The 14,195-nt window shown below is 37.9% G+C and overlaps 1 protein-coding gene across 2 annotated transcripts; it reads right to left on the minus strand.

The window, feature by feature from the left end:
* Window positions 1-1,057: 1,057 nt before the first annotated feature.
* On the minus strand, window positions 1,058-9,991 carry c4h1orf210 (chromosome 4 C1orf210 homolog). Of its 2 annotated transcripts, none has more exons than XM_028443848.1 (4): window positions 9,856-9,991; window positions 4,105-4,485; window positions 3,838-4,032; window positions 1,058-1,598 (listed from the first exon to the last, which is right to left on the minus strand). In XM_028443848.1, the coding sequence occupies exons 2-4, from the start codon at window positions 4,151-4,153 to the stop codon at window positions 1,396-1,398; spliced, it is 447 nt and encodes a 148-aa protein (XP_028299649.1). In that variant the 5' UTR covers window positions 4,154-4,485; window positions 9,856-9,991; the 3' UTR covers window positions 1,058-1,395. The 2 variants fall into 2 exon arrangements, with proteins under 2 accessions (XP_028299649.1, XP_028299648.1); XM_028443847.1 differs by having other exon boundaries at window positions 4,105-4,488; window positions 9,856-9,984.
* Between the last annotated feature and the right edge of the window lie 4,204 nt (window positions 9,992-14,195).

The raw sequence follows: 14,195 nt of genomic DNA on the forward strand, positions 1-14,195 counted from the left end.
CATAATGTACTTTTTAAAAAAGAATGTACGATACTGATAATGCAGCCTTGTGTGTTATTTGAAACCGATATCGATCAGATACAATATCAGCATGAATCATACATACTGTAATTACTTATTTTGTCTTGTGAAAAGATAGAAAATGTTTAAGTGCTATTACTCAAATAGAGAACAATAGTCAGCAACAGTAAGTGTGAGGAAAAACTGACCCATTTATTATTAACCAATGGTTTACATACATTTTAGCCTTCAACATAAGAATATTCAACAATTGAATACAATAAATCAAAAAATAACCTCAATAAATCCAACAAAAAACAATGTATATGAGATTTTAAATGCAGGCACGTTAATTCTATACTTGTTTGTTTTTGTTGTTTTTTTTGCTGATATCGGACCGATATCCGATATCAATATCGGATCAAGAAACCCTTTTTCTATTATATCTTTTTAGAGTATTTTTTCTAAAATCAGTTTTGAAAGATAGTTTATCCCTTGTGAAATTGTCAAAAGTATCCACATAATTGAATTCAGGTGTTCCGATCACTGTTTTTACCAAAAGTATTTAAAATCCAGCAGAAGTGTCACTTTTGGAAGCTTATTGCATTGTTGAATATTTGTTTAAAGTTTCTATTTGTACGGTTGCCGTACGGACAACCAGCGATGCTATTGGTACGGTTACCGAAGTGCAAGTACGTAGCGTCTTGGGCTAGGTTTAGGATTAAGGCTAGGTTTAGTTTTAGGGTTAGGGTTAGGTTATTACCCAATAATGCAACAATTTTTAGGGTTAGGGTAAGGTTTAGTCTTAGTCACTCGACATAAACTGGCCAATGACTGACCTATCACATGACCTAAACTTGCCAAATAGCGGCGCTGCTTACGAATAGAATGTCGGTGTCCTGCTTAAATGTATGTTTGCGGAGGCGGTTTTTTCCTGGTTTTACACTGCCTTCTCTGTTTAGGGAAACCAGTCTCAAACTGGCGGTTTTTCCCCTCACCTCTCCTCCTGATGTTTATCCCTTTTTCACCTAAATATGTGGGCAACGCAAATGGCTGCTCCGGTGTGTTGATGTGTGTTCTTTCGCTGCAACTACCAAGTCAAATCAAATGATAGTATTGTTCTAAACTGTACCTGGCAAATAAAGCATTCTGATTCTGATTCTGATTGATACAGCAACCGTACGGTGTCTATTTCAAAGTTTCGATGGATAAACAAACAAAGAAGGGAAAATGGAGTGAAGTATGGCTTTTGGAGATTTCCAATGAACCAAAAATGTTAGCATTAGCTTTCCCTGCCTCTTCATACACTTCAAATACATATTTTAGTCTGATAATTTCCCACCCACTCCAAGGAGGGTGTAAAAAGTGTCCTTAGAGATGGATGAGGAGACGTTCTTAACCAATGGAGAACTCGATCTCATCCATCTCCTCTTCTGTGTCCACATCCATGATCTCTGCTGCTCTCTCAGCCCGAGCTCTCTCACTGGCCGGGATGTAGTTATCCTCAATAAAACCATCATCGTCTTCCTCGCTCACAGCAGGGACACAGTAAGGGTTCCGGCCACGCCCACCCTCCATGGGAAACTCCACCTCCTGACCTAAAAATACAACCAAGGAAACATTTGCTCTCATTTTCACTCTACATGTTAGTTTTTAATTAATTTTCCATTTTCAACTATAATGTTTGACTTTTAAAAAAAAATGGTGGCAGATGGTCAAACAAACCAAACCACACTCCTCCAACCAAAATATAAAATCATATCACTTTTGTGAAACCAATGTCATTTATCCGACATAGTTGTGACGTTTTTTCAGTTACATTACAGTGGATGGTTTTTGACGTTTGACTTACCAGGAAAAGAGAAATGGAACCCAACATTAGGATGCCACTATCAGCAAGATGCCTTGGAAGAATCCTTAAAACGGGGAAGTCTACGGTACCATGGCAACCATCGCATGCCTTTAATCTCATCAAACCAGCGTGAATGGAGCCCTTTCTGAGTAATCACTACAAAAAAATTGATTTGACGATATATAGCGATATTTTACTACACTATTATTGTATCAATCCAAAAAATGTCCAAATCAATTTTTTTTTTAAATCATGTTTTTAACAAAAAAACAAAACATTTAATTGTACTTATTATGCAGAGCACGTGGACACCCACTCACTAGGTATCAGTGAACCACATCAGATCAGACTGTGTTATAATACCTCACTCCTCAATCAATGCATTTTAGCTTGGAAGTTGATGGCACTTTATTTTCATAAAACATACTGGGAACTTTTATGATCTTATAGATGTATTACTTTTTTCAAGAATTTAAGAACTTACGGTAAACTATTTTTTAAAAATGTAATTTGACAGTTTGATAAACATACCACTTCTTTTTGATATTGGTACTTGAATTAACGTTAATAATCATTTATTTGTTCGCGCAAATAAAAAAAAAATGAAATAAATTGTATTTTATATAATTTTGTACATGTAAAAGTGAAATTTGTAATGATTGATATTGCGATATATTGTGACGTGTATCTATTTCTTTAGTATAGGGATATATTGTATCGTGACATGCAAATCGTGAATCGTATCGTCCAATTCATGGCAATGCACACCCCTAGAATGTTTGGGTAAAAAAGAAAGGAAACTATGGGCTATATACACGCTTCACTTCCGCATTTGAGTGAAGACTGTGAAAGAACTTCCAGTTCCTAACCTACTGTATTATGACAAATGACTATAGTTTTCATATTAATCTCACGCAATTCAACAACAGCAGTGAATAGCAGCGGATTTCTTATACATTTGCATAAGCTACTGGCCTTTCACTGACTGTGAACTGTTTTTCCCGTTTATTCAGAGTTGCTCCACTTGTTTCATGTTTAGCTAGGTGCTAATGCTACTTTAATACAGTAGCATTTCTTAACTTGTATAAAACCTAATGTCCTCATCTGACACAGCAAATCGTTCCAAGCCAAACTTGTTCCTGATGGGCATCTCCTCCATCTGTCTCCGGAGCGTAGCGTTCTCCGCCTGGACCTCCTCTATAACACCGAGGGCTAAGTCCAATGCACCCAGCCCAGCAGACAAGCAGTAGTCGTGGTCAGGACATGGTACATCCATTTCCTCCTCGGGGTCCTCAGAGGGAAAGTCTGGTCGCTCTCTTCGCTCCCAAACACCAGGACAAGGTGCAGGAAGGGATTCATTATTTAATTAAAAAAGAATGGCGCCCTTGTGATTTTGATCGCTCCTTCATGCCAGGGTTAAGGGGTTAGGGTTTATCTCTCCGGATGTTGATGATCCACTTTTTTTGCAGCTCATCGTCTTGTGGGAACTTAGAGAAACTCAAAGCAGAACTACATCTAGCTGAAGCTGTACACTTAGGGACTCAACAGTGGTATCTTGATGTGATATCTCCTCTTGTTTGAAAGGTAAACTTCGTCATTTTGGATGTCATTGTGTAAACACACAATTACACAAACAGGCACAATAGAACAAAACTGTGAAAAACACGTTTCAAAAGTGTGACGGCTCACTTCTCCACTGTTTTGACTGTCCGAAAGCGGTAACAGAAAATACTTCATCGGTCTTATTTTCAATCGGAAATACGTCACGTCTAACTGTGCATATAGCCCATAGGGTTAATGAAACCGTAGTTGTTTTTTTGTAATCCAGACTATTCTAAGATAAATATATCATATTGTTTAGTATTCAGATGTATCAGGATTTATTGTATCGTGGCATGCAAATCGCATCGTGCCGTCAGATTCATGGCAATTCACACCCCAACTGAAAACTGTGAGGATAGATGCTAAAAACCATGTGTACAGACCTGATTGGTCACACTGGCTCACGCTGTCAGTCTCCCTCAGTCGCGAGTGTCTGTAGCTGGCCAGATAACGTCGAACCACCTGACATTTGGCCAGTACGGCTGTGAGAATGGAGACGGATACGGCCGAGAGCAGGACAGCCACCAAAAAACCCCAGTTGTGATTGACGGTCTTGGCTGTCCAACCTATTGTTGTGTCTGTAAATGAGAACCAAGGATTAGTTTAAATCAATATAAAAAAAAAAATAAAAAAAATAGTTTTTATCTTACCATTAATAAAAGCCACTGGTGTAGTCGTCCCATTTAATGCTAAGTCCATTTGGCTTCACGGAGATGTTTCTCTAATCGTTCAGGCATTGAGGCACCAGTAACTCTGCAGCCATGGAGCACATACAGAAGTGCTGGAATACATTTGTTTCTACCTTGGTTGTGGTTCACCTGCACATGGTGGTGTGTGTTATTATGACGTCTTTAGCAGGGAAAGACTGATAGGGATGCTGATGAGTTGCAGAGCAGGCGTTTCCCCAGATGAGGGAGGTAGATATCTGTGGGTACTTGATGACCAGAGGAGATCCAAACCCTCAGAATGGACAGTTCTTCCTCAAACTGGACCAGATCAGTGTGAATTACCAGAATGGTACCAGGAACCCTCTACTGAAACAAAACAGAAATTGAGGGAAACAGAGAAAGAGATGTTTCCACCTTTAAACAATAGAACACAGACTCAATGCAGGGTTCTGGCTCTGAAATGTATTTTTGAGATCTAGGTCCTAGACCTAGACCTCATCTAGGTCTGAGTCTAGACTCTAGAGCAGAGGTCTGCAACCTGTGGCTCTTTGACTCTTTTGCAATGACTCCCTATAGCTTAAAAAAATGAAATAAAGAATTGTTATTTTCTTAGGGAATTAATGATTAATTACATTGACACCAAACAAAATCATGATATAACAATTTGTAAACTTAAAATATCATTGTGCAATAACTCAGCCACCTTCACCTCCTGCAACATTTACAGACCATCAACTTTACTTACACCAATGGTTAACCTTAAGTTTTATATCCCTGGTAAGATAATAAATCAACTAAAAGACTATTCTGGAAGAAAATATAAATTTTAATTGTGTGGGGGACCGATTCATTTAAGTGCCAAGATGCCGGCTAAATATACATGCTTGATATGTGGCAATAAATGAGCAATTAGCATATGTTGACCAATATTATCGTGTGTTAGCAAATTCATCCATCCATTCATCTTCATGCCCGCTTATTCCCGTTTCGCGGGGTCTGCCGGTGCCAATCTCCGGCTCTCATAGGGCGCTGGGCGGGGGTACACCCTGGACAGGGCACCAGTCCATCACAGGGCAACACAGACACAGACAACCATTCACTCTCTCACTCACTCCTATGGGCAATTTAGAGACTCCAATCAACCTTACAGTCATGTTTTTGGATTGTGGGAGGAAGCCGGAGTACCCGGAGGAAACCCACGCAGCACGGGGAGAACATGCAAACTCCACACAGAAAGGACCCAAGTCCACCCCAGGGCTTGAACCCAGGACCTTCTTGCTGTGAGGCGGACGTGCTAACCACTAAGCCACCGAAATCTCTTATTTTTCCAGCCCCTTGAAACTGTGAAATACAACTATATTGAGAAACGTGAGGTTGAGAGGCAAGGCAAGGCTTTGAGAGAGTCTGAGTCTTAAATCTTGTTCTCTACTTTTTGTTTGTCAAAGCTGAAGATCCACTTTCAAACAAGTACGTAATGGCAAAGGGCATCAAAGGCTTGAAAGCACATTTTGCTAACTTTAAGCATTGTAGCTTTCTTCATATTTGCGCTTTTTTGATGTGTAATTTGTGGCAATGCATGGAGGCTCCTGACTGCTGTTTTATTAATATTCTAGTTTTCAGTTTAAATGTTTTATTCATGAACCCCCAATGACAATTTGCATACCCCTGGGTGTACCCGTACCTCACTTTAGGAACCAAGGCTTGAGGTCAAACTGAATCAGATCATCTAAAAAACGCTTTGCTCAAATAACAGAAATTTTCTGACAAAAAAAAAAAAAAAAACCCAAACAAGAAAGACTTCATGTTAGAGAGATTAAAACACATGCTAGCAATTTTCATATTTCCACTAAATCTGGATGCTTTTGGTGCGTTAACTTCTGTTATTGAACCGCTGGCTACAATGAGCTGCAGAACACTTGTTATTTTTCTTTATAGTTCCTTCCTTTTGAACATATAACAGGCTTAAGATTTTCCTTGGCTCTGAGTTGATCTTTCACTGAAGTCTTTGGTGCTCAGCGCCAGCCATTGGGCCTCTTCCCCTTCATCTCCTCATGCTATTCTCTTCAGCAGTGTGAGCTGTAAACACAGCGACAGGGCTGTCTTTATCTCTTCCTGTTTGGTCCTCACACAGTCACAGCACAACAAAATATACGCAACACACTCAACACAACAGAATCAACAGCAGCTGGAGCCACAGAGTGTTTGTGCACCATTGCTGCAAGTTGATCTGGATTTGTGCGAGTATGCGTTAAACTCTGCTCTTGCATCTTAATTCACATCTCTTGTAAATTTCCCTCTGAGGATAAAAAGTCAGTTTTGTTTCATTGCCCCACATTGAAAATCTTTTTTTTCCCCGACACTAATGAAAGCCCAAGGCATTTCATCTTCCCTTTGTCATCAAACTGAATTTAACATCAAGATATTGCTCTGAACAAACTCACTCCTGGCACTTATTCATCTTTTGCTGCACTTGTGTCAACCTTAGAAACATGAAACTAAACATACAACAAGAAAATAAAGATAAAACATCTTAATACTCAAAACCTGTCCATCAGCAGCAGTTTAAAAAGTAGCGCATGATGGTCACGTGTGTTTTTTAAATGTAATAGGAGCTATATATGCAAAAAAATGTGATTTTTTAAATATGTATACGAAACACAATGACACAACGCTAATGACAGGGTTATTACATATTGAGTGTGGCCCCATGGGCAACTGGCGGCCCAGGGGCCACATGCTAATTTTGTGCTACCCCCAAAGTAAATGAACAATATGACTCCAAAAGCACATCAAACTACAGATAATTATAAAAAAAGATGCATATTGACAGAAATTGCTCAGACAACAAAAATACACACATTGTTTAAAAAAAAAAAACCCAAGAAGACTACAATATGATACAAAATTACAGAAAAACACACAAAATAACAAACACCACAAAACACACAAACCATACATACATAAAAGGACACCAAAAATACACAAGAATTACTCCAAAAACCTGAAACAACAACATAATATGCACAAAATGACCCCAAAACACACGAAATGGCAGAAAAATACAGAAAAGGACAACAAGAAATACACAAAAATGGCTACAAAGAAAAACAAAAAGAACAACAAAAAAACACACCAAAAAAAGACTCCAAACACCATACACGAATACAAAAATAAGAGGAGAATATCTACAAAATAACAACAACAAAATGACTCAAAGACACAAACCCCATCAGATTAGTCACTATTCTAATTTATGACGTTCGAATCAGACCATCACATTTTTTTTGCCCCACTGTGATACAAGTTGCCCATCACTGGGTTAAGGTGTTAAGCCTAAACTTTACAATGGTTCATAATAAAAATGCTGATCCATTAATATCTTTGTATTCCGTAAGCTAAGCAACTTGTTTACTCTTATTACTTTTAACTTCATCTAAATGCACTCTTGTGTATTTTGTCGTAAAACGTAGCCTCACTCGAAAATGTCTCCCTCGAGGTTAGACGAAATATAGGCCCCCATACTGTATGAATCAGGCCCCCACACAGCTAGAAACAGACCTGACAGACTTTCTCTTTAATTACAAACAGATTCTTCTGGTTCTCTTTTTACGCTACTAAATCACAAACCTGCAAAATGCTCCCCCTTTACACCTCAAAATGTTTAAAGAATCTGCTTTTCCATTATTTAACCACAACAATGAACTCAAATGAATTTGAACCCTCTTTGTGTGTGTGTGCGTGCCTGTGTGTGTGTGTGTGTGTGTGTGTGTGCTGTGTAAAAACAGCTGGGTGAGCCATCAGAGTGTGATGATTGAAACTGCACACTGTGTACGTCATTGTTGTCGCTTCACTGAGGCAAGTTAATAAGAACAGCTGAATTGTGTTTGGTATTTAAGATTTTAGCGCTGAAATCGAAGCGTGTCAACAGCCAATGTTCATCAACAGCAGGTGCAAACAAATGCAGGTGATTTTTCATACAAAATGAGCACATATTTCAACCACAGCCATGGTTAAAATATGAAGCACATCTTAAACCTTAAAGCACGTGTTCAAACTCAAGGCCCAGGGACCAAATCCAGCTCTTCTAAAGCTCCCAATTCAGCCCGCAGGAGAAAGTAAACAATGCCTAAACATGGCTTATTGTGTAAATCATCAACTACTGTACTTTAATTGTAGATATCGCAGTACCTCCAAATACATAAATTCAATGAAGGGCTCACAGTTTTCCCATGCCTGTATCACAAGATCGCAGTCATTTTTAACTTCAAACTGCTGCAAGTACTCTCAATTTTTCCAAAATCGTACAATTGTTCTCAAATTATTCCCCAAAATGGCCCCAAATTAAATAAAAATTGGTCACAAAATCAAGGAAATTTAAGATCCTGTTTGGATGTTGTTGGTGCCTTACATGCTTTAAATATTTTTATAGATGGAAGTGTAAACTAGGGCACATGAATGATAAAATTGCTTGTTTTACTGCCTATAATCTTGTTTTACAGCCTATAATCTGTGGCCCACTTGTGATTAAATTGGTCCGTATATTTGACCCCTGAATTAAAATGAGTTTGACACCCCTGCCTTAAAGTATGCACAAATTGACAATGATTGACCGAAAAACACGTAATAATTACATAGATGTATTCACCGTGCTGGTTAAAGTCCCAGCATGCATTTAGACGTCCTAGTGGAAAACAGGTTGCATAAACAGGTTAACCATGAAGAGAAAAACACAAACCAATAACTGTGATTCGAGCCCTTTCTGCACAAGATCTGTAATTATACAACTTTAGATTTGCAACAGTGACCTGTAGCTAAGATAAAACCGGTTGATTCTGTGAAGAGTATTTGTAATTAAAGAAATATAGTTAATTCTCCCTCCCTTTAAGATGCTTCTTCAGTTTCATAGCTCACAAAAAAGCTTTGTACCGTGTCCCTACATGACAGAGAACTGCTTAGTCAACAAGAATAAATATTAACAAAGCACAGGACAGTTACTGCAGCCTTGGCAGAACTACAATCTAATATACCAGATTTTCAAGTGGAAATACGAGAATTATTTGATGCATTGTTCTGTACAGACCAAAGTTGACTTGAATTTGCAACATTTTATGCAGAAAGTTTGGTTTTTTTGGTCTATCAATACTACACTTTTAATAAAAACCAGATATGTAATTTTTGCCATGTTCTTTATTTTGGTTAAAAGTTTAGGTCATGTTGTTGATGTAATGTGTTTGCTGATGATTTTAATTGATTTTACTGATGATTTTAAATGTTCTTATTGATTTTAAGTTGTTGAATGTTTTATCATGTAAAGCACACTGAGTTGCCTTGTGTATGAAATGCGCTATACAAATAAATTTGCCTTGCCTTGCCAAACCTTGGTTTTCGACAATTTATTATGCAGACAATAATAATAATAATGCATTAAATTTATATAGTGCTTTTTTGGGAACTCAAGCCACTTTACATAAAACAAACAAAAAATAACAATAAAATTAAAATAGAGGTTAAGGAAAAGCAAGTTACATAGGATGTAAGGAGAACTTTGACAAAAAAGTACCAGTATGTATTTTTGCATTTTGAATTACTGCTTCAATTTGTCCATAACTACAGCTTATATACATATATATATATATATACACAAACACACAACACCCCTACTACTACTACTGCATCTGTGATCCTGTCAAAGGTTACTTTCCTAAAATACCATTTGCTCATTTAAAGCCTTACCTGGCCATCTGTTAGCGTACACTCCTAGCTTGGTTTTCTTGTTTTGCTTTGAGTGAAAATAAAACATGGAAAAATGCTGAGCAAAGGTTGAAAGAGGCGTGCTCTCTGCAGCTGCTTCCCAGAAGGACGAGTTAATAGGTAACTTTGTAACTAAGGTGTGTGCACTGACTCCCGCCTCACTCCAGTCCTCTCTAGCCAATCACAACGCACACCTGGTCTGTTGTCGCTAAGCAGTCCCAAAACAGGAAGAGTAAAATTACAGTCCGCATGTCCAATAGAGATGTGTTGACATAAGTCAGGAAAACCAGTTCCTGTAAGTCAGTGTGCAGTCATAACATAATCATACTGGTGTGGAAAACATGGCTTTTATTGAATCATTTTCCACTTTTTAAATCAGTTTTTACAAATGTGGCCTAAAATCTTTAAAATGTACTTATTATAAGATCTATCCCTAACAAAACACATAAAGATTTTATTAACTTTTAAAAATGGGACTACTTTACCAGTTTAAAATCTGTATTCCGCCATCTCGTAATTGAGTATTCAATAGTCCTTGGGTGCATCCGAATATTCCCTCCTATCTCCTTTCCTATCCACTTTTCCTTAACTCCAAGGATTACGATACAGGGTTAAAAAAAAAGTGTTAAGAAACTTCCTAAAGGAGTTAATGAAAGGCCATCGCGTTTGTCTTGACAATCAGATGCACTTCCACTAGGTGACATAATAATCTGATGGCGGTGAAGGTTAGTGACGTCTAAAAACACATTTATTACACTTTTCCCTGTGCCTCTAACCACTGATATAATCTCAAATGAATTTAAATATAAATCAAAAAAAAAGGCTACCAGGCTATGAGGAACAAAAGTGAAACTAAAAGAACGGTACACAGCATGTCCCTTTAAATTTTGGGTCAGCATTATCTGGTCTCCTTTGGTAAAGGATGCATCAGTGTTTCCTAGGCTAAAGGAGGTTATAAAGAAAGCATTGAGCCTCCTTTCCTTAACTTTTAGAGAATCTGAACGCTCCTTATCATGGCCTCGACTTAAACACTTCTGTGTGTTAAGGAAAAGTGGATAGGAAAGGAGATAGGAGGGACTATTCGGACGCAGCTCGTGATTACTCACTAAGAGCGTCAGCCGAGCACTGAGCTCTTCTTCTCTGCTTTATTGTCTACTACCAAACCAGAGTTGCAACTGTTGCCCCCTGCGGTCATTATTGTCACAAATCTTTTTATTCTCTTTCGGTGAACAAAAGAGGGTTACATCGACATCTTTAACTTTTCCTGATTATTGAACAACCAAAAGCAGCATAAATTGTCATTTTGACTGAAAAAGCAGCTAAATGATCTAAAAAGCAGGCAGAATGTTTCACTCCAATAGAAAAAAATAGGATGTTTACAGACAAATGAGGCTGTGTGACATCTTCAATCATGAAATTTCAAAATGGCAGAATACAGGTTTGACTGTTTTGTTAGGTATACATCGTCTAATCAGGACATGTCAAAGATTTTCGGCCACATTTGTAAAAACAGTGGACGATTCCTTTAAGTACGGTGCAAAGCCCTGAGAGAGGAGAGAGGAAATGGGACAAGATACCGCCCCTGCCAACAAGGAGTGTTGTTTGGATAGTTGGTCCAGCCGCAGTGGGGAGAACAGAGCTTTGTGACTCTGAAAAGGAAAAGCGAGGTGACCCTGAACACAATGGAGTCACTTCCTGGCCACTCTCCACCTTTACATCTCCCTCGTTGTGCCCTTCCTTCTTCCCGGACTCCCAGTGTTGGCTCCAGGATGCCTTCGCTCATGTCTTTGTGGTGGCTTCAACATAGATAACAATAACCATTGATTAGCTTTCAACTTAGCAAGCGGTTATATAGTAAAATACTAATTATAGCTGGTTTCATTTACGGTAATCATCATAGGTTGGTTATTCAGTAGAGATCACTCGTCTTACACATTTGAGATATTTTCAATACATCAAAGTTACAGGTTAATGCTAGCAGGCAACAAACAACATATTTTAGGGTGACCATACATCCAGTCGTACCTGGACATGTCCTCTTTTCATACGTCCAGGGATATTTTACAAATTAATGAAATTGTCCAGGTTTCCCAGGGACCTTGGTTTGGTTTGGTTTATTGGTCAATCAGAGCACACAATCTACACTCTAGACATTTGACGTCTATATTACAAAATACAATATTAATTGATAATCAAAGCAAAATGATATACACACGTACATACATACATACATACATACATATTATTGATACTGATATACAGAATGCCTTGAACGCATCTCTCGTTAATTTAAAACACCGTAACTCCGTTAATATTTGCGCTGTCTGAGAAATTCCACCAGTTTCTGAAAGCAAAGAAGTTTCTCTTTAAAACCGATATGGTTCATTATAGTAATCTTACTCACACTTGACAGAATCATTAAAAATGCTGCTTTGTTTTGACAAAATTGTCACACATGGGCAAAAGAGAAAGAGGATCAAAGTCCAAGAGAAAGAGAAAGAGAGATTAAAAGATCAAATACTAGTGGATTTAAATGAAAAGATATTTTATTGAAGTGTATATTTAATGATTATTTACTGTTCTTTAAGCCTTGAGTTTTTTTTAAAATGGTTTAAATTTCTAGGAGGAGATGTTTCTTATATTGTTTCAACGATTGAGAGATTTTAAGAAGGTTTATATGAGATTTTTTATGGACAGATGTTAAAGTGCATAACACAGGTGATTGACTTGAGTCACCAGTGTTTTTTTTTTTTTTTTTTCAAGTCTTTGTTATAAAGAGATAAATTATTTTTAAACCTTATGAACAATAACAACTTATTTAACTACTATTGTACACATGGTAGATTCAAGAAAACGTAGAGTACACTGAGTATGCCGAGGTTGACGAAAATGTTCTCTATTTTGGAAATGAAAATATCGTCATACTAACATATTTCAAACATAAATGGCTCAAAAATGCATACAATAACTGTTGATAAAAGACGGTGCTAGAGGAAGGCAGTTTACATGAGATCATGACATTTGGTTTCTTGTAAAGTTACCAGCTGTTTTTGAATTTTTGGCTTGGGGATGTTTTTTTTTACCCTCCATTTTTAGTGTAACTTTTAATCCAAACAGCTGGAGGCAGCCATGCGCATTGATTTCACAAGCTTGTAGGTGTCACATTTAAGGAGTGTTGTTGAAGGGCGGAGGGAGAGAAGGAACCTGGCACAGAGAATAAGAAAGAGACAGGAGCGAGTAACTCCTTAACAAAAGTCTGTTTGCCAAATAAAGTATAACCAATAGCAACAAGGTAAACAGTACAAGCCATAAAGTGACAGATGGACAGACAGAACAGGGAGACTTGGTGAGACTAGGGATTTAAACACTCAATGTACCAGCAAATAATCCTTTAAATACTGTGCTCCATTCTCATAATGGCCATCATGAGAATGAACACACCTGAGTGGAGACGGGGGAGGAAGGGAGCCTACTTTAGAAGTACTAAAGACTGATTGATTTCTCAGGATACACTGCTGCTGTGTGTGTGAAGACAGAGGGTAGGGGTAGGTGGGGGGTTTAGTATCGACTCTTTTGCAACCGAGTATTGCATCCAGATGCAACATTTTAGTATCAATACTTTTGACAATTCTAATGGATACCCAACCAAAGTCAGATGAGACTCGACAGTACCAACAAACTTGGACCAGGTTCAGACAGATGTTCAGACATGGAGCTCGGGTTTGATAACAACAAAAGGATAAAATGATCCAGTTCACATCCTGAGGTGCTTCTTTCAAGGGACCACAAATCTCATCATTAGAAACTACTAAAGATTTTACATTTTTACTAAAGACTTGCTTTCTTTTGCTTGTTTGTGCTGTAGGTTTTATGATCATGCTTCTTAGATGTAGCTCAGTGTTATTTTGATGATTTATGCTTCTGACATTGTGTTTTTATAGTTTGTCGCAGATGCTTGGGCACTTCACTTTTACTTTTATGCATTCATTATTTAAAGACAGAAACTAAATTTGGGAAAGATGCAATAAACAAGGTCGTGACGTTATTTAAATCCAACTCAAATTGCAGATAAAAACAGTTGACCCATCCTGGGTTTGAACGAAGAGCCTTCCACTTATGGTATAAGGCTAAAAAAGTATAACCAACAGCAAAGAAGGTAAACTGTACATGCCATAAAGTGACAGATGGACAGACAGAACACAGTGTACCAGCAAACACTCCTTTAAATACTGTAGGGATGGCAATCAGGAGATTGGACACACCTGAGTGGAGACTGGGGAGGAGAGGACCCTACTTAATTCAGGGGCCGAATACAGAGAAGT

The sequence above is a fragment of the Gouania willdenowi genome, chromosome 4 (assembly GCF_900634775.1).
Source record: "Gouania willdenowi chromosome 4, fGouWil2.1, whole genome shotgun sequence".
Taxonomy (NCBI): domain Eukaryota; kingdom Metazoa; phylum Chordata; class Actinopteri; order Blenniiformes; family Gobiesocidae; genus Gouania; species Gouania willdenowi.

Coding starts and splice junctions, on each gene's coding strand:
- c4h1orf210 (XM_028443848.1), bottom strand. CDS start 4,153: ATGGACTTAGCATTAAATGGGACGACTACACCAGTGGCTTTTATTAAT. Junction 4,033..4,104: donor ACCAGTGGCTTTTATTAATG/GTAAGATAAAAA, acceptor TCTCATTTACAG/ACACAACAATAGGTTGGACA. Junction 1,599..3,837: donor GAGCCAGTGTGACCAATCAG/GTCTGTACACAT, acceptor TTGTATTTTTAG/GTCAGGAGGTGGAGTTTCCC.